The sequence below is a fragment of the Bufo bufo genome, chromosome 1 (assembly GCF_905171765.1).
Source record: "Bufo bufo chromosome 1, aBufBuf1.1, whole genome shotgun sequence".
Classification (NCBI taxonomy): Eukaryota; Metazoa; Chordata; class Amphibia; order Anura; family Bufonidae; genus Bufo; species Bufo bufo.
The window spans coordinates 221,987,855-222,011,063 of record NC_053389.1 but is presented as its reverse complement, the minus strand read 5'-3'; the positions used below and the strand labels follow the sequence as shown (position 1 = coordinate 222,011,063).

Genomic DNA, 23,209 nt, shown 5'->3' with positions numbered 1-23,209 from the left:
CCAACTGTTTGCAAACACACATACGTAGCTGTGGTTTACCTAACTTAGGCCTGTTTCACACTGTCATTACTCGTTCCGTCCTGCTGGATCCGTAACTACAGTGTACATTCATCAGTTGCTGGAAGTCCGCCCGGCCCCATTCGCTATAATGGGGGGCGGCATAGATCCGGCCTCAGCATGGCAAATATGCCAAGAGGCGGGTGTACAGTTCTGCTTCCTCCTCCCTCTATCACTTTTTTCTTTCACTATGGCTTCCCCCATTTTATACTAAACCAGTGCCTGCTCCTATTTCTAAGAGTAAAAGGCCAAAATCTGTATATTTCCAGCATTCTGATATTTCCACTTGCCGTTTTCTTATTTGTTCATTGTTCACATTTATGTACAGGCTGTACAAGTGGATCTTTCCCTTCTTACAATGTATCTTTATTATCACAAAGTTATATTTATGCTACAACTTGTAAGAAACACAAACAATAGGGTCTTTGTTTTTGCATTATAGAGTCTGAAGAGTTCAACTTTCATTGGAATGTGCATTTTTTTCAATTCTATCCCTGAAATATAACATTGCGGACGATGGTTATTAACATTTAATGTGCATTTATGAAAAAATGTGTAACATTTGTAGGGTATATTTGGTTTTAAATTTTCTATTTTTATGCTGAGTTATAACCAGTTACTGGCCTGAAGCTAATGTCTGCACTAATGAGAAACTGATTCGAACATGTCCCCCTCTAATTACTTTCTGGTTCAGTCCATATGAATTAAAGGAATCAATATCTGCATATTGATAGAGAGAGAGAAATAGTAGTATGTATGTACTGTATACCTGAAAACATTTGTGACTGGCCAGAGGGGTGTGGTGGTAGTTGTGGTACTTATGGTTCTGGTTCTCCCTGGGTCGGCATGCAGTGATGTGAAGAGTGTAAAGTTTCTTCCCTTCGGGGCACATTCTGGTTCTGGGGTTCTCTTGCCTAATGGCGGATGAGGTGCCCTTGAGGTTGAAGTTTTTAAGGTGCAAGCCAGGGTCTCATTTGTGATGATGCCACTACTTTGCAGTGTAGTAGTAGTGCGGGAAGCAATGATGAGGCATTTGTGCATCCGAACAGTTCTTTACTGAAGAATTTAAATGCAAACAGATCAGGACAGTTCTTATCTTGCAATGGATCAGCAGCTGATATGCAGAATGTCTGACTCTGCACTTCGCTAGCTGACCTTAGCATAAGCATACAGGCATGAGGTGTACTAATTCTCTTGTTAAGCAATACAACACAACCACAGGGCAGCCCCCTCCACAGCAGGCAAACTCTTCTGCACCTTCTTTGAACAGGTTGTGGATCCACATGTCCACAGCAGGATGTGGGAAAAGTAGTCATACAGTTTTCCAATCTGTAGCAGAAGTGTCTAGGTCCAGAAACGTTTATGCAACTGGACACAAGGGCCGTGGAGTCTATAAGCTTTCAGCAATGCAATTCACCCCTACAGAGATGGTTCTTTATACCGCTATATTCTTTCTTTTCATTCATCTGGTCTGCTTCAATGTTTTTGTGTTCTTTCTGGCCTCCCCATGGCTGACACCTTGGTCTAGGGGTGGATACCCTGTCAGCGACAGACATGGGCTCCCTTCTCCTAGCTCTACCTAGGCTAGACTACTCTGGAATGTTCTAAACCTTCTAAACCTTGTGGGAAGAGGAAACAGCTCCACCTAGTGTCTGATGGAGGATGCAACAGCCTATTAACATATGCACGCTACATACAATAAATACATGTTTTACACAGAAATATATTCTTTTGCACTTTGCAGTGTACTGCCAGTCTGCAGCAGGATGCTGCACATTGATGTGGATTGGTGATCTATATGAGGTCTTTCTGGTAACACAATGCATTGTTGGAATTAGTGCAACCTTATAGATTTATTGCTGAACTGGTGTACATGTGTTCCATTTTTATATAGCAAAATATGAAATAAATATGTTGTTCGGCTTTAACAGGCCCCATATCCACCGTAAAATCCTTTTTGAAGACAATCTTCAGATGTTCCTTGGCGTCTTAAAAATGCCACAGCTGTTATCTGGATAGTCTTGTATCCATTTTTTTTATGTATGATACAAAGGTAAATCTGCCTTGTTCAGCCACATACAGTACATTAAAAATAAAGTGACCCTTGTTCCCCTTAGCAAAAACCTCCCAGTGCATGTTAGAGAACAAGAGCTGAACTTTGGCTGAAATTAGGCAACATTGGTTCTGAAGGTCAGCAAGCATCCCAATAAAGTACATTTCAAAGCACATGCATTGTATCTCATCAAGCATTGTTGGCCAGTCATCTTTCACCCTCTTAAAGGAATATGTCGATAGTGTGATTCTGCTAGGTTCTAACAGCACATGCAGAGTCCTGATATTCGTGAGTTTCTGTCGTTCTCCTCCCCCTGACACAGATTGTTTTCCCAACTGAATTAGCAGCAGGGAGGTTAAGAAAGCCAGGAGCTCATAAATATCATGGACTCATCGTCATGAGCTGGAGCTGCTTAGGGCACCATAAAACTGGTGAGATTCTCTTTAAATTAGCAGGAAGAAAAGAATGCTTCTGAGTGAATGAGGTACAATACAAAATGTCAGTCCTCCACAACAACCCACAGTGATCTATGAGAGTGGGTCTACACATTTTTGGTCCCATATTTACATTTTTGTGGACAGTTATTTGAGAGATCATGAACCCATTGTATCTATGCTATGAAAACATCTGGTACTTGTTTCAATTTAATGGAATCTTTCTTTATCTCATATGCCACCATTTTAAGGCTTTATTGCAGAGATCATACCTTGACCTTTAGGCCTCATGCACACGACCGTTGTTTTGGTCCGCAAAAAATATAATCTGTCCTATTCTTGTCCGTTTTGCGGACAAGAATAGGCAGTTATATTAATGGCTGTCCGCGCCTTTCCTGCAAATTGCGGAACGCACACGGACGGCATCCGTGATTTGCGGATCTACAATTTGTGGACCGCAAAACACACAACGGTCGTGTGCATGAGGCCTTACTTTAGAAGTCTAATACCAGTAGCAGTAATACCAGTAGATGTTCATTCAAAAAGATTGTTCTTGGAGCCTTTCTTGACCCAATACCTTGACCCTGGATAGGTAGAACATACACTCGAGTCATGCAACTTTGAGCAAGATTGTCATTTTTATATTTATCATGGAATGGACATTTTGCATGGTCTGCCCATCTACAGAAAAGAGAAACAAAATATTTACCAACATTACTAAGGATTGTGAATAATTATTATTGAAAAAAAAAATAACACTCATAACGAGACCTGAAATTTAATTTCATTCTGATTTCAATTCTCTAAATTCTCTACAAGATGGGAGTACTACAGAAAGTCTGTTTTAAAATATCTTATAAAGGCAACTAGAGCTAATTGGAGCTGGTATGTCCACAAATGGGTGGTAAGTAAGTCACATACTAAGACGTTACAGATATACATTCTTCTTCTGGTAATTTTTCTATGAAGGTTCTTCAGAAAACTAAAACACTTAAAGGGGTTGTCTCACTTAAGCATTTATTCAGCATTTATTATGTAGAGAAAGTTAATACAAGGAACTTATTAATGTATTGTGATTGTTCATGTTGCTTCCGTTGCTGGCTGGATAAATTTTTCCATCACATTATACAATGCTCGTTTCCATGGTTATGTCCACCCTGCAATCCAGCAGCTGTGGTCATGCTTGCACACTATAGGAAAAAGCACTAGTCTATGTGTGCTGCCATGGTCCCGGCTACCAGAGAGGCTGGCGCTTTTTCCTATAGTGTGCAAGCATGACCACCCCCCCTGGATTGCAGGTTGTTCGTAACTAGGGATGAACGAATCGACTTCAGATGAAACATCCAAAGTCAATTTGCATAAAACTTCGTTCCACTTGGAACAGAACCCGAGTTCGGGAAATGTTTTTTTACAGTACAAAGTCAATTCGCTCATCCCTAGTTGTAACCATGGAAAACGAGCAGTGCATAATGTGATGGAAAAATGAATCCAGACAGCAAAGGAGGTAATATGGACAATCACAATACATTAGTAAGTGACGTATTAACTTTCTCTGCATAATAAATGCAATTTGCAGAAGCGAGACAACACCTTTAAGAAATCTGCACTCAGAAGGTCAATATTGTAAAAAGTTACCAGAGCATGCCTGTGTAAATTAAAAGAACTTACAGGCGTCCAGTTGTATAGCGCATGTTTCTGTCAAGTTGATTAAGAATGTCCATATCTTCATCACTTAGCTGAAAATCAAAAACCTGAAACATAAAATTTAAGAGAAAACTAAGTGGTACATATAGCAACGGGTGTATTCTTCCCACAGTTCCATGAGTACCTATTAATAGAGATGGCCTTGCGGTTTGCCCAGCGGTCGGTTTGTGGCGAATTTTGCTCGTTCGCGGAACATGCGAACATATGGTGATGTCGGCCAGCGCAATATTCTTTTGCATCGTGCTGAACTTTGACCCATGACACATCCCTCAGGTGGGACAGGACAGCCAATTGAGACGTTTCAGCACATGGACACACCCCCTACCCTATAAATAAACCCGATCTGGCAGCCATTTTACAATCTGTTTTTGCCAGTGTAGGGAGAGGTTGCTGTGTGGAGCAGGGACAGACTGTTAGGGACACCAAACGCTAGCTAATAGGGCCACAAAAGTCCTTTTAAGGACTGGTATAGGTGTGCTATCGATAGGTGCGACATACTGAGGGGTGTGATATACTTTCTAACATAGAAAGCATAATATAGTGCATTTTTATTGTGCAGCAGTTGTGTGCGGTTTTGCTGCGATACTGCATCTAGATAGAGGGACAAATACCAATGGAATAACTACTTGCAACTGGTGTGATATACCTTTTGCCCCCCCCCCCCAAAAAAAAACAAGATTGAGGGGTGTGATATACCTATAATATACCTTCTAACATAGAAAGTATATTATAGTGCATTTGTATTGTGCAGCAGTTGTGTGTGGTTCTGTAGATAGAGGGACAAACACTATTGAAATAACTAATTGCAACTGGTGTGATATACCTGGTGCCCCAAAAAAAACGGATTAAGGGGTGGGATATACCTGATTCCACCAAATATTGATTGAGGCCTGCGATACACCAGCTTCCACCAAATATTGATTAAGGGTTTGATATACCGACCTCCAGCAAATACTCATGAAGGGGTTCTATATACCTGTTTCCAAAAAATACTGATAGAGGGGTTTCATATACCTGCTTCCACAAAGACTGCTCTTCTATAGGGACTTTGTCACAGGGTCATTTTGAAAATGACAGGCAGAGGAAGAGGCAGGCCATTCCACAGGGGTGGTAGGGGTCGGGCAGGTGCACCAGGCCGGAGCCTAAGTGGGAAGTTGGAGAAGGTGCGTGCGATTACGTCAAAGGACGCACCAGAGTTGGTTGAGTGGCTCACTCAGCCTTCAGCTTCTGCACCCTCCTCACTCTCTGCTGTGTGTGCACCCCCAAAGACACCACCACCACCATAGCCCCTCCACTCGAGTCAGAGGAAATATTTTCCCATCCATTCCCAGACCTTACCGATGCACAGCCATTCTTGGCATCGGATCAGGAAGAGGAGGTAGCAACGGCCGCCACCCAGCGGTCTGACGACAGTACCCAGATAAGCCCAAGGACGGAGGTCCCCACTGTTGCTGCCTACTCCGAGATCTCTAATGTCAGTGGTGGTGAAGGTGACAATGATGACGGGTCGATGGATGTCACGTGGGTGCCCACAAGAGAGTAAGAAGGAGGAGACGCAGGCAAAACGTGCAGTGCACAGGAGGCAAAAAGCAGACTGCAAATGTATCTGGAGGGAGCCATCCACCACGCACGGTCACATCTGGCACTCCCAGGACGCCGGCACATGGGTCCGCAGTGTGGGCTTTTTTAAATCTTATCAGCTGCTGTCAATAGTGTTGCCATATGTAGCCTGTGCTGTCAACGCATAAGTCGCAGTAAGCCCAACACTCACCTAGGGACGACCTCCTTAAGAAGGCACCTGACCTCCAATCACAGAGCCCAGTGGGTGTCCTTCACTCAACCTTCCATCGTGCTGTCGTCGTGTTCATCTGGCAAAATGCAGGCTTCCGTAGCCCAAATGTTCGAACGTAAAAAGTTGAAGACGCCGGATAACCCTCTTGCCTAACGGCTGACCTCTGGCTTGTTGGAACTGCTAGCCCGACAACTACTGCAATATAAACTGGTGGACTCGGAGACCTTTAGAAAATTTGTTGCCATTGGCACACCGCAATGGAAGGTCCCCAGAAGGAAATATTTCTCCCAGCGGCAAGTGAATGTATCTCTGGCACACAGTGTCGGTGCTAAGATACAGCTGACCACTGACACGTGGTCTAGCAAACACGGGCATGGAAGGTACATAACTTTTACTGCCCACTGGGTGAACCTTCTGATGGCTGTCAAGCATGCAACCAGTGGCACCCATGTGGATTTGGTGTTACAGCCACGGATTGCATGCAGGAATGCCTCTTCTCCTCCTCCTACTCCATCCTTCGTCTCCTCCTCGGCTGACTCCTCCTTTTCTACTGCTATACCCATTTCCGCTGCACCCCCAAGCTCCCTAGAACCTATTTGACGTGCCAGGTGAGACATTGCCATGCTGTGCTGCGGCTGTTGTGCCTGGAAGCCAAGAGCCACACCGGTCCTGCATTGCTTTCACCTCTGCGGTCACAGGCCAATCAGTGGCTAATCCCGCTCAATTTGACAGTTGGTAAAGTGGTGTGCAACAATGGTGCCAATCTGCTGAGCGCGCTGAAACAGGGCAAAATGACACACGTGCCGTGCATGGCACACGTCCTGAACTTTGTTGTGCAGTGATTCATTGCCAAATACCCCCGGGTCCAGGACATCTTGCGGCAGGCCAGGAAAATCTCTGGCCACTTTAGAAGATCTTACACGGCCATGGCTCGCCTTGCTGACATTCAGCCGCGACACTACTTGCCCGTCAGACGTCTGATTTGAGACAGCCTGACACGCTGGAACTCCACCTTGTATATGTTTGATAGGCTGCTCCAGCAGCAACGTGCCATTAACGACTACCTGTACGAACTCTGCAGCAGGACAGGTTCTGGGTAGCTTGGTTTCTTTTCACTGCGCCAGTGGCTGCTCATGCGTGACGCATGCAGACTTTTTTTGCGGCCATTTGATGGGATAACTAAACTGGTCAGTCGCATCCAGGGCACCATCAGTGACATCGTACCTTACGCCTTATTTCTGGAGTGTGCATTGCGTTGTGTCATTGATCAAGCCATCGAGGAGCAGGAGCTGGAAGATGAGGAAGTCGTAATGCTGAATGAATTCCCAGGGAGGGCTACTCCATCTGAGACAAGTCCGCAGGAGTCTTAAGAGGAGTCAGAGGAGGATGGTGGCTAGGGGGAGGAGGAGGAGGAGCAAGAACAGCAGGCTTTAAACTTTTCGGGAATCCCTGGTGTTGTCCGTGGCTGGGGGGAGGAGACTGAGGACGACATTCTCCTGGGCGATGAGATAGAGCCAGGGCGCTCCACCGCTTCCAATTTAGTGTAAATGGGGGCCTTCATGCACCAGTGTTTGAAGAGGGACCCCGTATAAAAAGCATAAAGGTCAAGGACCTGTACTGGGTGGCAACGTACTTAGACCCTGGTACAAACACAAAATGGCGGACATGTTACCAGCATCACAGAGGGCTGTCAGAATGCAGCATTTTCAGGCCTTGAAGAGATGCAGCATTCTGTTGTTGCGGGCACTGGCAGAGGAATTTCCACCCACAGCTAAACAGTTGCGGGTACCAATCCTACCGCGCCTACAAGAAGAGGGCAGTTTGAAGATGTGTTGGTCACTTCGGATATGAGATCATTCTTGCAGCCAACCCATCGACAGCCACCCTCTGGATCCAGCCTCAGGGAACGCCCAGACCGACAGGTGTCCGACTACATCGAGTTAACGGCCGATGTGGATGCTCTGAGAAGCGAGGAACCCCTGGACTACTGGGTGTGCAGGCTTGACCTGTGGCCAGAGCTGGCACAATTTGCCATGGAACTCTTGGCTTGCCCTTTGTCGAGTGTCCTGTCCGAAAGGATGTTCAGCGCAGCAGGGGGGATCGTGACCGATAAGTGCACTCGCCTAGCTCAAAACAGTGTGGACTACCTCACATTTCTAAGGTATGGATCTCGTAGGAATTCAACACCTGTGACGACCACATTTAATTGAATTTCCTCATGCCAGTCCACACATATCCGCCACCACACAGAACAAAGAATGGTCCCTGTCTTATGTAAATACAGCGGCATAAAAGGCCTTTTCTGTCCGGTGAATGCCTAATGTTTGGGGCAGGTACTCCACTGGCCTGCAGTAAAATTGTTAACCAATGACCGTCTAATATACCTCCAGCCACATAATCACTTGATCTTTTCTGTCCGGTGAATGCCTTATGTTTGGGGGCTGTACTCCAGTGGGCTACAGTACTAATCTTACTGATAAGAATTTGGTTTAAATAAGTGTTTATGGCCTCTCAGTAGTTTAGAGATAAGGTTTATTAGATGAAAGTGAAAGCGAAAGTGCCAGTCACACAGTAAGAAAAACAGTTAACCCTTTGTGACAGAATAGCTCAATATTTTTAATAAAGGCCAATTGAAAAAATTATTTTTAGCCAAAAATGAGCAAAATGAAATAAATAAAAAAAATGCATCCAAAGGTGTACATAGCCTTTAAAGGAAAGGTGTCATCAGAAAATTACCTATTATTTAAATCAAGTTTTTATATTAAACAGATTTGTTTAGAATTTTTTATATTTTTTAACTTTCAGTGCCATCTATATAATTATATTAAAAAAAATCTAAAATCATGCAGTTTTACACTGGCAACTAGGCCTTAAATATGTTGTTCCTGTTCTTAAGAGCAGTCACATGGGCAGTTGACACAATACAGGGCAGTTGACACAATACAGGAGTGGACCTCATTGAGTTCTGTGGGAGATTTTTCAAGGCATGCTGTGACCTGAGCAGAGGTTGGAAGGGAGTAGATAAGCTGTGATATCACCTATTGTCAGTGGTGTGGTAAAGAGGTGGGCAGTCCGCCCAGGTGTCAGCTATACAGGGGGTTCCTGCGCTGGTAGCTGCACTGTGCTGGCCATCTGTGGCACTTCTGGAGGCGCACTGTGAGAGCGTATCCCACCATTGCCATTAAGTGAATCACTTACTGAATGGCTCTAGCGGGATGCGTGCAGCCAGTGCCAGAGAGAAAGAACAGAGGCGGAGGGTTTCAGCAGCTACTAAGTTCAGCTACGAACGAGCGTGTGCACTCTGTAAATTATGCACAACGAGTAGTACTAGTAAAATTCCCATAGGCCTGCTGTGCAGCAGACTCCATTTAGGTCCCCAGAGTAATAATCCCTTATTAATCCATTGTTAATCCTCATTTAGGCCCCATGCCCTGGCTGGCCCCAGTGAGAGTCTCACTGGGAATTTTAATTGTTCTACTCTGAGAGTAGCCCCTCTCACTAGTACAATCAGTTTGGCTGATTAGGTTGGGGAACGGAGCCTAAATGGGGATTAGCAATGGACTAATCAACCACCTTGCGGTCCCTGGCGTAACAGTGAAATATAGCTAACACCTGGCCACAATGACCAGTATGGGAGATAATACTGATCCTGGTCATTTAACCCCTCAGATGCTGTGGTCAATACCAACTGTAGCATCTGAGCGGTTGAACAGGAACCTCTGGACAGCACATTCCGGCCCCATTGAAAATGAATGGGTCTGCACCCGTTCCGCAAAATTGCGGAACGGATGCGGACCCATTTTGCGGACGTGTGAACTCCTGACAGCTCATAAACACTCAATTAAGCCATATTCTTATCAAATTGATAAGATGCTCCATAAACAGTTTAGACTTCACTGCCTTTATTGTGCAATGAGGGGCAGGCCTTTTTTTTACATTTGGCTCCATCTTCCTCCTAGAACACATCTCAGTATAGTATTTCTATGCCAATAATGGTGGAAAACATTATGTAATATTAGAAATATGCACTTATCAGCCACTAGTAGTGTCTAGTTGCATTGCACAGCATTACCTGGTTACAGACTGGCTTGTGCTTCAATCCTTCCATGTTCAGTATAAGTTCCAGCTGCCGCTGGTTAAAGCTTGAAACCCCAATTGATTTGACCAGTGCAGATTCTTTGCACTCCTCCATTGTCTGTAAGTTACAGATACACAACATACTTCATGAACAAATAAATACAGACTTAAACCCAGAACCCATTGGTCTGGATTTTTCGATAATCCATCACTGGTCTAAAACACTTTTAACCTCTTCCGGACACAGGGCGTACAGGTACGCCCTCATGTCCTGGTACTTAAAGAGGACCTTTCACCAGAGGAAAGCCTCTAAACTAACTATACAGAGGTGTAGAGCGGCGCCCAGGGATCCCCCTGCACTTACTGTTATCCCCGGGCGCCGCTCCGTTCGCCCGGTATAGCCTCCGGTATGTAAGTAGTTAGGCTCCACCCACTTGATCCTGCCAGCGTCTTCTTCTCCTATGCTGTAGCGCTGGCCAATGGCAGCGCTCAGCTCATAGCCAGGCAAGTGCAGGGGGATCCCTGGGCGCCGCTCTACACCTCTGTATAGTTAGTTTAGAGGCTTTCCTCTGGTGAAAGGTCCTCTTTAAGGATACAGGGCGTACCTGTACGCCCTGTGTATTTTCGATCACCGCCGCGCAGCGGGCGGTGATCGGAACCCGGTGCCTGCTCAAATCATTGAGCAGGCACCTGGGGCAAATGCGCCGGGGAGTCCTGTGACCCCCCACCCCCGTGTAGGCGATCGCAGCAAACCGCAAGTCAATTCAGACCTGCGGTTTGCTGCATTTCCGGGTTATTCGGGTCTCTGAGGACCCGATAACCCTGAACAGGATGGTGATCGGTGGTGTGTTTTTACCCCACCAATCACCATCCTTAGATCCTGAGTGGTGATGGTGACATCACCTCTCAGGATCACCTCTGATTGGTAGGAGGGGGGGGGGGGGCGGCGGGAGATTCAAATCATAGCAGCACTCCTCTCGTCCTCCTTTTGTGTCCGGAGCCCGAGGAGAGAGGAGTGCTGCCTGCACGTGTGGAGCATCACCCCATCTGTGCCCTAGCACCCATCCTTGCCCCCAGGATCCGATCTGTGCCCCAGCACCCACCATCTCATCAGCAGGTAATTAGGGAAAGTATAGGGAAAGATTGGGCTAGGCAGGGATAATAAAGGGAAAGTTAGTGTGAAAAAAAAGTTTTATTGCATCACCACAGCACAGCTGTGTGACCCTAGACCCCCCAGGGGTGCTGCCGCTTGCCCCCCTGACCCCCCTCCACAACTTTTTTGGGGCGCAGGCATTTTATTTTTTGTGCGTACCCTGACTGTGGCTGGCACTCTTAGCGTCCGGCCACTGTTAGCGCATCGCACACCCCACCGCTGATCAACTTCGGACGGTTGATCAGCGGTTTTTAATTTTTTTAAAAAATGTTTTTCACATTTTTCCCCTTTTTTTTGTTAGTCTTTTTTTTTTTTCTGTTAGTTTTAGGGATAAGTACGTGAACACCCGTGCCCCCACACACACGCACACTGAATAAAGATTTACACGCACGCACACACACACACACAGACAGACACACACTCCCCTATGGCCCGCCGGATGTTCTCGGCCGAGGAAGCATACGCCCAGCTTGCCTCTGAGTCCAAGAGTCCTAGTGAGGATGAGCATGACCCCACTTTCCTGTTGTCATCCGCGTCCTCCTCATCATCTAGCGATGATGATGAGCCACCAAGGCGGCGGAGACGCCGCCAGGCAGAGCAACCGGACCGCCATGCTAGGGACCCTGTGGCCCACCATAGTATGAGCAGCTCTGGGGCTCGTACTAGTTTTCCAGCCCACCAGTTAAATCCACCGGAGCCCCCTGCCGGTGAACTTGTCTGGTGTACCCCAGAGCGATTTGAGCCCGTGATTCCTGAGTTTGTAGGCCAATCAGGAATCCAGATTTCCACAGTGGGCTTCACTGTGGGCTTTTTTAGTCTTTTTTTCAGTGACCAACTGGTAAATCTAATGGTGGAGCAGATGAACCTGTACGCCCAACAGTTCGTTGCTCATGCTGCACATGGGCCTAGTCAAGAAACCTAGTGTCAGGCATTACTGGAGTGGGGACGTCCTCTACCAGACCCCACTTTACAGTACGGCCATGACACGTACCCGGTTTGAGGCCATTCGGAAATACCTGCATTATTCAGATAATGCAGCATGTCCCCCCCAAGGTGATCCTGCCTATGACCGTCTGTATAAGATACGGCCGGTCATCGATCACTTTGGGGCCAAATTTGTACAGGCCTATGTACCTGGAAGGAAGGTCGCGGTTGATGAGTTTCTCATTGCGTTCAAGGAGAGACTCATTTTCCGCTAGTATGTTCCCTCAAAGCGGGCGAGGTATGGCGTGAAGCTGTACAAACTTTGTGAGAGTACCTCAGGGTACACTTACAAGTTTCGTGTGTACGAGGGGCGAGATTCCTGTATTCAACCCCCAGAATGTCCCCCCACTCTGGGTGTTAGCGGGAAACTTGTGTGGGACCTTATGCACCCACTGCTAGATAAAGGTTATCACCTGTACGTGGATAACTTTTATACTAGTATCCCCTTGTTTCAGTCCCTCGCCACCAGATCCACGTCCGCTTGTGGGACCGTGTGGAAAAATCAAAGCGGCCTCCCTGCCCACCCCCTCCAGGTACCTATCCCCAGGGGTGAGACCAGTGCCCTTACCAGTGAAAACCTGTTGCTGGTCAGATATAAGGACAAGAGGGATGTCCTTGTACTGTCCACAATTCATGGTAACGGCATCACCACTGTCCCTGTGAGAGGTACGGCAGCAACGGTCCTCAAGCCCAATTGTATCGTCGACTACAATCGGTATATGGGAGGAGTTATTCTCTCTGATCAAGTCCTCAAGCCATATAACGCCATGCGCAAAACCCGGGCATGGTACAAAAAAGTTGCGGCCTACTTGGTGCAGGTTGCCTTGTACAACTCTTTTGTGCTGTCGCGGAGCGCCGGCAACATAGGGACATTCCTTCAGTTCTATGAGGCAGTCCTCAAGGCCCTGATCTTTTCGGACCGGGAAAAAGCAGGCCGGAGTACCTCGGGAACTGTAGGCGCCCGGATCGTCCCTGGCCAACACTTTCCTGGTGTAATCCCCCATACTGGAAAGAAGGGACGAACCCAAAAAAAGTGCAGAGTGTGTTGCAGGAGGGGGATACGGAAGGACACCACTACTCAGTGCGACACGTGCCCCGATTATCCGGGCCTCTGCATTGACGGTTGCTTCAGGAAGTACCACACTTCCATGGAGTACTAAATTTATATCCCAATTTAGCCACTGACTATCGGATAAAAAAAACTTGTTCTCAGACTTGAGACACCAAAAAAATTGTAAAAACAAAAATAATTAAAAAAAAGTATACAAATTAGGTATCGCCGCGTCGGTAATAATCTCCTCTATAAAAATACCCCATGACCTAACCCCCCAGATTAACACGGTCCAAAAAATATATATAAAACGGTGCAAAAAAAGACCTTTTTTTGTCACCTTACATAACAAAAAGTTTAATAGCAAGCGATCAAAAAGTCATATAGCCCCCAAAATAGTGCCAATAAAACCGTCCTCTCATCCCGCAAAAATGAGCCCCTACATAAGATAATCGGCTAGAAAAAAAAAAAAAGACTCAGACTTTAGAGATACAAAAATTATTTTTTGTATCAAAAAGGATAATATAGTCTAAAACCTAAATAATTGTAAAAAAGTTGACTTATTAGGTATCGCCGCATCCGTAAGAATCTCCTCTATAAAAATACCCCATGACCTAACCCCCCAGATTAACACGGTCCAAAAAAAAAAAACTGTGCCAAAACAGCTATTTTTGGCACTTTTCCATTTCAATCCGCTTTTTCTGGTAACAAAGCAAAGGTTAACAACCAAACAAAACTTAATATTTATTACCCTGATACTGCAGTTTACAGAAACGCCACATTTGTGGTCCTAAACTGCTGTATCACTAAAAGGCAGGGCGCAAAAGGAATGGACCGACATGGTTTCTGGAAGGCCGATTTTGATGGCCTTTTTTATTGACACCATGTCCCTTTTGAGGCCCCCATGATGCACCCCTAGAGTAGAAACTCCCTAAAAGTGACCCCATCTAAGAAACTACACCCCTCAAGGTATTCAAAACTGATTTTACAAACTTTATTAACCCTTTAGGTGTTCCTCAACAGCTAATGGCAAATGGAGATGAAATTTCAGAATTTAAATTTTTGGTAACCTTACCTCACAAAATTGTAATATAGAGCAACCAAAAATCATATGTACCCTAAAAATAGTCCCAACAAAACTGCCACCTTATCCCGTAGTTTCCAAAATGGGGTCACTTTTAGGGAGTTTCTACTCCAGGGGTGCATCAGGGTGGTTGAAACAGGACACAGTTTAAATAAACCAGTCCATAAAAACCAGCCCTCCAAAAACCTCACATGGGGTGTTTCTGTAAACGGCAGAGTCAGGGCAATAAAGATACAGTCTTGTTTGGCTGTTAACCCTTGCTTTGTTAGTGGAAAAAATGGGTTAAAATTGAAAATTTGGCAAAAAAATGAAATTCTCAAATTTTATCCCCATTTGCCAATAACTCTTGTGCAACACCTGAAGGGTTAACAAAGTTTGTAAAATCAATTTTGAATACCTTGAGGGGTGTAGTTTCTTAGATGGGGTCACTTTTATGGAGTTTCTACACTAGGGGTGCATCAGGGGGGCTTCAAATGGGACATGGAGTAAACAAACCGGTCCAACAAAATCTGCCTTCCAAAAACCATATGGCGCACCTTTCCCTCTACGCCCTACTGTGTGCCCGTACAGTAGTTTACAGCCACTTATGGGGTGTTTCTGCAAACTAAAGAATCGGGGCAATAAATATTGAGTTTTGTTTAGCTGTTAACCCTTGCTTTGTTACTGGAAAAAATAGATTAAAATGGAAAATTTGCCCAAAAATCTAAATTCTGAAATTTTATCTCCATTTGCCATTAACTCTTGTGGAACACCTAAAGGGTTAACAAAGTTTGTAAAATCTGTTTTGAATAGCTTGAGGGGTGTAGTTTCTAGAATGGGGTCATTTTTGGTTGGTTTCTATTATATAAGCCTCACAAAGTGATTTCAGATCTGAACTGGTCCATAAAAATTAGGTTTTTGAAAATTTCTGAAGAATTTCAAGATTTGCTTCTAAACTTCTAAGCCTTGTAACATCCCCAAAAAATAAAATATCATTCCCAAAATGATCCAAACATGAAGTAGACATATGGGGAATGTAAAGTAATAACTATTTTTGTAGGTATTACTATGTATTATAGAAGTAGAGAAATTGAAACTTGGAAATTAGCAATTTGTTACCAATTTTTGGTAAATTTGGTATTTTTTTATAAATAAAAATATTTTTTTTTTACTTCATTTTACCAGTGTCGTGAAGTAAAATATGTGACGAAAAAACAATCTCAGAATGGCCTGGATAAGTCAAAGCGTTTTAAAGTTATCACCACTTAAAGTGACACTGGTCAGATTTGCAAAAAAATGGCCTGGTCCTTAAGGTGAAATAAGGCTGTGTCCTTAAGGAGTTAAAGAAAATAGCCAATGGTCTGAAATCTCTTGGGCAAATATGAGATTGCCAATGACAAAAACTTGCAGAAAAGATGGAGGTCCTGGGTCACAATGAAAAATCTCAATGAAAGTTTTAACTGAAATATCACACATCATTTATGGTATTGCTTTCCTGATATAGAGCCGAAAGACTTTGTAGGCCTTGCTAGGGTTCAAGAGTCTATGTTCGACAGCAACTTCTGCACCCTTTATAGGTATTCCCATGTATTATGATACTTATACTACTGTCACTTAAGGTTTTGCATTTGGCGCATCAAACCTCAGGTGCTATGCCAGAAAGAAAACTTGAAAGGGCCTCATGAGTATTTTAAATTTAAAAACATACCCATCTCCTCTCTTCTGTTTCCAGGTCTTAACCAGAGGTCAAATGAGCCCTTCTGATACAATACTGATGCACCATGAGTTAACTCTTTCAATAATCTTGGTGGTCCCACATGTATTATGTGTGGGCATTTGCTCTGGTAGACAGGCTTGCGGACGCAGTACAGAGGCAATGACAACGTCTTTAACTTAAATAGTGCAGTGTTTTATTCACACAGACGTAAAGTGACAAAATAACAATTTCAGGAAAAACAGTCACCTTGAGTCTGGTGTTTGTTCACACCAGGCTACAGCACATAAGTCCTTTCTGACAGCTGAAGTGTCAGACTGCACTACAGAACTGACACTTCAAGAAAAAATCTGGTTCTTACCTCACCGAGGCCAGGAACCTCGGTGACACGTATCTTCCGTCAATGACGGCTCCTTGTTCCTTCTTACATACCTCCCCCCTTTGTTCAACCCTGAGGGGGTGAACACTTGCCAGACAGTGTACGCGGGACAGGGCATCCGCGTTTCCCTGTAACCTGCCTTCCCTGTGTTCCACGGAAAACAAAAATTTTTGCAAAGATAAGAACCACCTGGTGACCCGAGCATTCCTCTCTTTGGCCTGGCTCATCCATTTCAGAGGGGAGTGGTCGGTCACCAGACGGAACCTTCTCCCCAAAAGGTAGTAGCGGAGAGACTCGAGTGCCCACTTGATGGCCAGGCACTCTCTCTCCACTATACTGTACCTAGTCTCGGCTGGGGTGAGCTTCTGGCTGAGGAAGACAACGGGATGCTCCTCCCCATCAATATCTTGAGATAGTACAGCACCGAGACCTACCTCGGAGGCATCGGTCTGCACTGTAAACTCCATTTTGAAGTCGGGCATCACCAAAACCGGGGACCCACACAGGGCCGACTTCAAAGCGGAGAAAGCCTTTTCCGCCTGCTCATTCCAGTGGACCGTCACTGACTTGCGTCCCTTCAAAAGGCCTGTCAATGGTGCGGCGACTGTAGCAAAATTGGGGACGGACCTCATATAGTACCCCACCATACCCAGGAACGACTTTACTTGCCGAGTAGTGACAGGTCGGGGCCAATTCCTAATTGCCTCAATTTTGTTCACCTGAGGTTTGATCATTCTGCGCCCAATGACATACCCCAGGTACTTGGTCTCTTCTAACCCTATCGAGCACTTTTTTGGGTTAGTGGTTAATCCAGCCTTCCTAAGGGAGTCCACTACAGCCTGTACTTTAGGTAAGTGACTTTCCCAGTCGGTGCTATGGACAACAATATTGTCCAGGTACAAGCATATCGGCGATGTGGACGGAGTACAATATCCATTAACCTTTGAAACGTGGCGGGAGCGCCATGTAGACCAAAGGGTAATACCTTGTACTGATACAGCCCCTCTGGCGTAATGAAAGCAGTTTTTTCTTTGGCCGCCTCCGTCAAGGGTACCTGCCAGTACCCTTTGGTGAGGTCCAACACAGAAAAATACCGGGCTTGTCCCAACTTTTCAATAAGCTCATCCACTCGGGGCTTGGGATACGCGTCAAACTTGGACACCTCATTAAGTTTGCGGAAGTCATTACAGAACCACAATGTCCCGTCTGGCTTGGGTATTAATACTATCGGACTGGCCCACTCACTTTTTGACTCCTCGATGACACCCAGCTGGAGCATTAGCTGCACTTCCTCCGTGATGGCTTGTCGCCGAGCCTCGGGTACCCGGTACGGTTTTAACCGCACTTTCGCCTGAGGTTCAGTGACAATGTCATGCCGGATTACGGACGTGCGTCCAGGGAGGTCTGAGAACACATCCGTATTCCGGCTAATGAACTCCCTGGCTTCCTGAGCCTGTTTAGAGGAGAGGCTGTCAGCAATTTTCACTGTGACAGCCGCTTCCCCTGCTTCAGACTGAGGGTCTGAAACCGCTTCCCCTAGGAACCCTGGTCGTGGGCTGTCTTCCGTATAGGTTTATCTTTCCTTCCACGGCTTGAGCAGATTCACATGGTACACCTGCTGCGGCTTTCGCCTCCCTGGCTGGTGTACTTTGTAATCTACCGGTCCAATTTTTTCTAGTACCTCGTAAGGCCCCTGCCACCTAGCTAGGAACTTACAATCTACAGTCGGTACCAGAACCAACATCCGATCACCCGGGTTAAAGTTTCGGACCGAGCCTGCCGATTATAGACCCTACTCTGGGCTCGCTGCGCTGCCTCCATATGCTCCCTAACCAGAGGTAACACTGTTTCCATCCGTCCCTGCATCTGGGTGACATACTCAACTACACTTTTGTGCGGTGTGGTTTGTTGTTCCCACGCCTCTTTGGCAAAGTCCAATAAACCACGAGGGTGTCTGCCGTATAGCAGTTCGAAGGGCGAGAACCCGGTAGAGTCCTGGGGCACTTCTCGCACTGCGAACATGAGATAGGGCAGAAGAAGGTCCCAGTCCCTTCCATCCTTAGACACCACTCTTTTCAACATATTTTTTAACGTCTGGTTAAACCTCTCTACCAGGCCATCCGTTTGCGGATGATACACGGATGTCCGTAACTGTTTTATGTGGAGCAACTTACAGAGTTCCCTCATGACCTTGGACATAAATGGGGTCCCTTGGTCAGTTAGAACCTCCTTAGGCAGACCCACTTTAGAAAACATTTCCATTAACTCCTTAGCTATGAGTTTGGCTGACGTATGACGCAGTGGCACCGCCTCCGGGTACCGCGTGGCGTAGTCGAGGATGACCAGAATGTGCTGGTGCCCTCTAGCTGACTTCGGTACTGGGCCTACGAGATCCATAGCGATCCGCTTGAAGGGAACCTCAATAATCGGGAGAGGGACCAGAGGACTACGGAAATGTGGCTGGGGGCTGGTTATCTGGCAGGTTGGGCAAGACTTGCAAAACTCTTCTACCTCTCTGAACACACTGGGCCAGTAGAACCTCTGTAAAATCCGGTCCTGCGTTTTCTGCTGGCCCAGGTGTCCCCCAAGAACATGTTGGTGGGCTAATTCCAACACGAGCTTGCGATATGCCTTGGGCACCACCAGCTGTTCAATATGCTCACCCCGTAGTTTATTTACCCGTTACAGCATCTCCTGTTGAACCACAAAACGGGGGAACATAGATTGGGCCCCCGGTCGTTGCGGCTCACCCTCAACTACTACCACATTTTCCCAGGCTCGAGATAGAGTCGGATCCTGGTGTTGTGCTGTACCGAAATTATCCCCAGAGACATTGAGGTCTGCCAGCTCAGGACCCAGCGGCAAATCCTCTATGTTTCCCACCATCACACTTAACGGGGTTGTCTCCCCCTCTTCCACTGAAGTGGCGGTCACCCCTACTGCTTGTCCTTCTGACTCAGGTTCCCAAGGTTCTGGCCTCCCCCCTGAGTCAGGCCACTCTGCTAGGGTTACGTCTGTCTCCCGGATATCAGTAACTTTCGTATCCGGCCAGAGTGCCGTGAACCCGGGGAAGTCTCTCCCAATGATCAATTCATATGGTAACTTTGTGGCGACGGCCACCTCATGCATCCACCTGCCAGCCACCATTGACAGAGAGACCAGGGCGGTGGGATACCCCTTTAAGTCCCCATGTATGCAGACAACGCCGACTCTTCGGCCAGTATACTCAGCCGGCCGCACCAGGGCAGCTCTTACCAGGGACACCAGGCTCCCTGAATCCAGAAGTGCCACCGCCAGAGTGCCCCCCACTTCCACCTGGCACAGGTGGCTATTGTCCACAGTCTCTGAAGTTCCTGTGGCACACAACCTTCTGGCATATAATGAGTGGCGGTAGCCATAGTTGGTGTCCATGGGTTCCCCCCCGATGGGGACAATCGGCCCTTATGTGTCCAGGCTCCTGACAACGCCAGCAGACCACCGGGTTTGGGTCTGCAGGGGGTACATCCCGGGCGGGTCTAGCTGGCACCGGCCGCCGGGTCTGGGGTGGAGTTTTCCGGGATTTGACTGGCCCCCTCCCAAAAGAACCCCCTTGTAGATTTCTGGTGGCCTCGTAGCGCTCCACCCGGTCGACCATCTCCAGGGCGTTATTCGGAGACACCTGGCCGATCCAGTGCTGGAGATGGTACGGCAAAGCCCTCCAAAACACATCCGCCAACAACCGATCCAACATAGCAGTGGGAGTCAACATGTCAGGCTGCAGCCATTTTTGCAAACGGTGCAGCAGATTATAATATTGTGGTCTGGCGGGTTCAGCCGGGTTAAATTCCCACTGATGCACCCTCTGGGCCCGGACCAACACATTCACCCCGAGTCTCGCAAGGATCTAACCTTTTACTGTCGGGTAGTCGGCCGCCTGATCATCAGGGAGATCAAACAATACTTGCTAGGGACCATACGCCAGGAACGGAGCAACGATCTCAGCCCACTGGTCTCGGGGTAACTTTTCCCTCACGGCCACTTTTTCGAAGACCGCCAGATAGGTCTCGACATCATCCGTGGGCGTCATCTTCGGAATCGCCGCGCGGACAGCTTTCCGGGCATCGTGGACATTCTGGGACGCTCCTGACGCCTGCAACGCCATCACATGTTGCAATAGCAGCTGGTTCATTTCTTGTTGCTGCTTGTTAGCCTCCCGCTGCTGCAAGTTAGCCTCCACAAGGGCCTTCACGACCGCCTCCATTTTGTCAGGCTTAATGTAAGACATGCACTTGTGCCCGGAAAAACTAAAAACTTTTCGGCCTTCAGGCCTGCCTCACTGCGTTTGCCCGCATCCTCCACCAAATGTGGGGATTTGCTCTGGTAGACAGGCTTGCGGACGCAGTACAGAGGCAATGACAACGTCTTTAACTTAAATAGTGCAGCGTTTTATTCACACAGACGTAAAGTGACAAAATAACAATTTCAGGAAAAACAGTCACCTTGAGTCTGGTGTTTGTTCACACCAGGCTACAGCACATAAGTCCTTGAAGGAAGCAGTAGTCCATGTGCTTTTGTCCACAAACAATGTAGCAGGCCTAGTCCAGGCCCAAACGCTCAAGCTCCAATACTCAGACTGCCAGCACTCCACTAGCAGATGGAGGATAATCCACACAGCTGAACTTGCTGTCTGGGTTTTTATATCCCAGCCAAAACCCGGCCTGGAACCGTGGGGAACAGCCACCCACCCTGCTCTTTGGCTTTACAGCCATTCTGACAGCTGAAGTGTCAGACTGTACTACAGAACTGACACTTCAAGAAAAAATCCGGTTCTTACCTCACCGAGGACAGGAACCTCGGTGACACGTATCTTCCGTCAATGACGGCTCCTTGTTCCTTCTTACATATGTAACTTTTAGATTTAGGGTTTTGAGAAAAATGTTTAAGATTTTTTCTTAATGATTGAATATAGCATTATGTTCACTAAAAGTATACCTTCCATACGTCACGAATGTCTGTGTTGTGATAAATCACTTTTCCATTTTCATCTGTTGGATAGCGATCATCACCTGGCTTTTCGGTAGTTAGAAAAAACTTTTTTTTATATATAGGAACCTGGAAAATATGCATGCTATAGAAAAGAAGTAGTTGATGAAATTAATATATAGTTTTAACGGGAAATGATCCTATACAACTTTTATTTTACTCTATTTTTTCTATGCTTAGTGGTCACATAGGCAGTCCTAATTAGTGATTGATAGCTTTCCCTGTATGACTGTGCATACCTGTCAAACTCAGAGTAGGACAACTGGAGTCTTAAGCATCAGAAAAAAAAGGAATTCAATGTATAAAATACTATTTATACTGTCTGTTTCCAGAAGTCTATATACTGTATCAATCTGCTCAGCACCTCCTGCTCTATACCATACTGCCTGCAGGTGACACTGCATGTACAATGCAACAGGTTTCCTTTGACATAAAAATGGAAAATAGAATAGAGATATGACAAAAATTTGTGCAAATGATGAAAAATCTAAATCATTACATTTTTACCTTCCTAAAAAAGAAACCTCACGTTCAAAATTTCAAACATCTACCCTCATCATTATCTATTTTTTTTCCCTTAGTTTAGGAATTGGAATGATGTAGCCCTTTCTACCTCTTAGCAGGAAATCCCAGTATGATCTGAAGCACAAATAACCAGCTTAATTTCATTGAAGCAACAGACCAAAAAGGAATGTGTTTTCTAAATCTAAAAAGGTTTAAAACAACCTTAGCACATAAATCTGTTTTGAAATCCTATTGTTATGTCAACCATACCCACCTTGAGTTCCATAGGGTTGTGGATGAGGAACAGGTCAATGTAGTCCAACTGTAGATCTCTCAGGGATTTCTCCAAAGAAGGACCAAACCGCTCTGGACTTTGGTCAGTCAGCCACAGCTGAAAATGTCACACATCTATCAGTTTTGGCAATATATTTCAGAAATGTTGCAGGTACCAATAGGTCCCACAGTTCCCCCTCATGAGAAATCTGGTTTCTTGGCTTTCAGGTAATACGATGGGATGCTAATTTCAGTGTAAGCCTAGGAAGATCTTGAAGCAGGCATGTGCGTTGTGATGTGAATGCATGGGTTGCAGATGGTCCACTTAATGTGCCAGGAAGACACACGATTGGCCTGTGTAACAGGCTGGGACTTGTCCATCAATAGTGTGTTAGTGAACTGCATAACTGCATGCCAGAGTGGCTTGCTTAGTGGGATGGAGGCCTCACCAGTTTGTTATTTGGGAGAGTGTCAGTGGACTAGTGGTCAGAGACAGCAATGAGTGACAAATGGTTGTACTGAAACTGTGTAGTTGGTCCCTCGGTGTGCTCTTGGGAGACCCATAAGGCAAGAGATGATATCTTCTAGCAAGGCCTGGAGAATGTCACTGGGAACTATACCAACAGTTGACCAAGAGATTTGTTGTTTTAGTGTAGAAGGCTGTGAAAGTCTAGCCAGGGGAAGGGACATCAAAGCACTGTGGACTGAGCATGCTGTCAACCTTGGGAGGGGTAAGTTCTGCAGAGTCTACTGTAAGCGATGTCAGCTTGGAGGAAGAATCCAGTTTCGGTGGTGCTAGACTCAACTCCGAGGCAGGTTACAGCTGGTCGAGGAGTGGATGTTTGGGAGCATGTAGTTACATAGTTACATATAAAGCATTAATGTTGTTTACTTTTAAGAATTCATCTAAACCCTGTTTAAAACTGACCACTGTTCCTGCTGTGACCAC

The 23,209-nt window shown here is 46.1% G+C and overlaps 1 protein-coding gene across 2 annotated transcripts; it reads right to left on the bottom strand.

The window, feature by feature from the left end:
• Window positions 1-2,656: 2,656 nt before the first annotated feature.
• Window positions 2,657-22,751, bottom strand: LOC121003654 (aldo-keto reductase family 1 member D1-like). 2 transcript variants are annotated; one of them, XM_040435514.1, is made up of 5 exons: window positions 22,262-22,751; window positions 21,433-21,510; window positions 10,113-10,235; window positions 4,213-4,295; window positions 2,657-3,225 (listed from the first exon to the last, which is right to left on the bottom strand). In XM_040435514.1, the coding sequence occupies exons 1-5, from the start codon at window positions 22,271-22,273 to the stop codon at window positions 3,039-3,041; spliced, it is 483 nt and encodes a 160-aa protein (XP_040291448.1). In that variant the 5' UTR covers window positions 22,274-22,751; the 3' UTR covers window positions 2,657-3,038. The 2 variants fall into 2 exon arrangements, with proteins under 2 accessions (XP_040291448.1, XP_040291457.1); XM_040435523.1 differs by having other exon boundaries at window positions 21,433-21,506.
• Window positions 22,752-23,209: the final 458 nt, after the last annotated feature.

What these genes read in the sequence shown, in the direction of transcription:
- LOC121003654 (XM_040435514.1), bottom strand. An exon ending in ACATTCGTGACGTATGGAAG is followed by an intron (nt 10,236 to 21,432) that starts GTATACTTTTAG and finishes TGTAACTTACAG; the next exon opens with ACAATGGAGGAGTGCAAAGA. An exon ending in CGCTATACAACTGGACGCCT is followed by an intron (nt 3,226 to 4,212) that starts GTAAGTTCTTTT and finishes TCTTTTCTGTAG; the next exon opens with ATGGGCAGACCATGCAAAAT.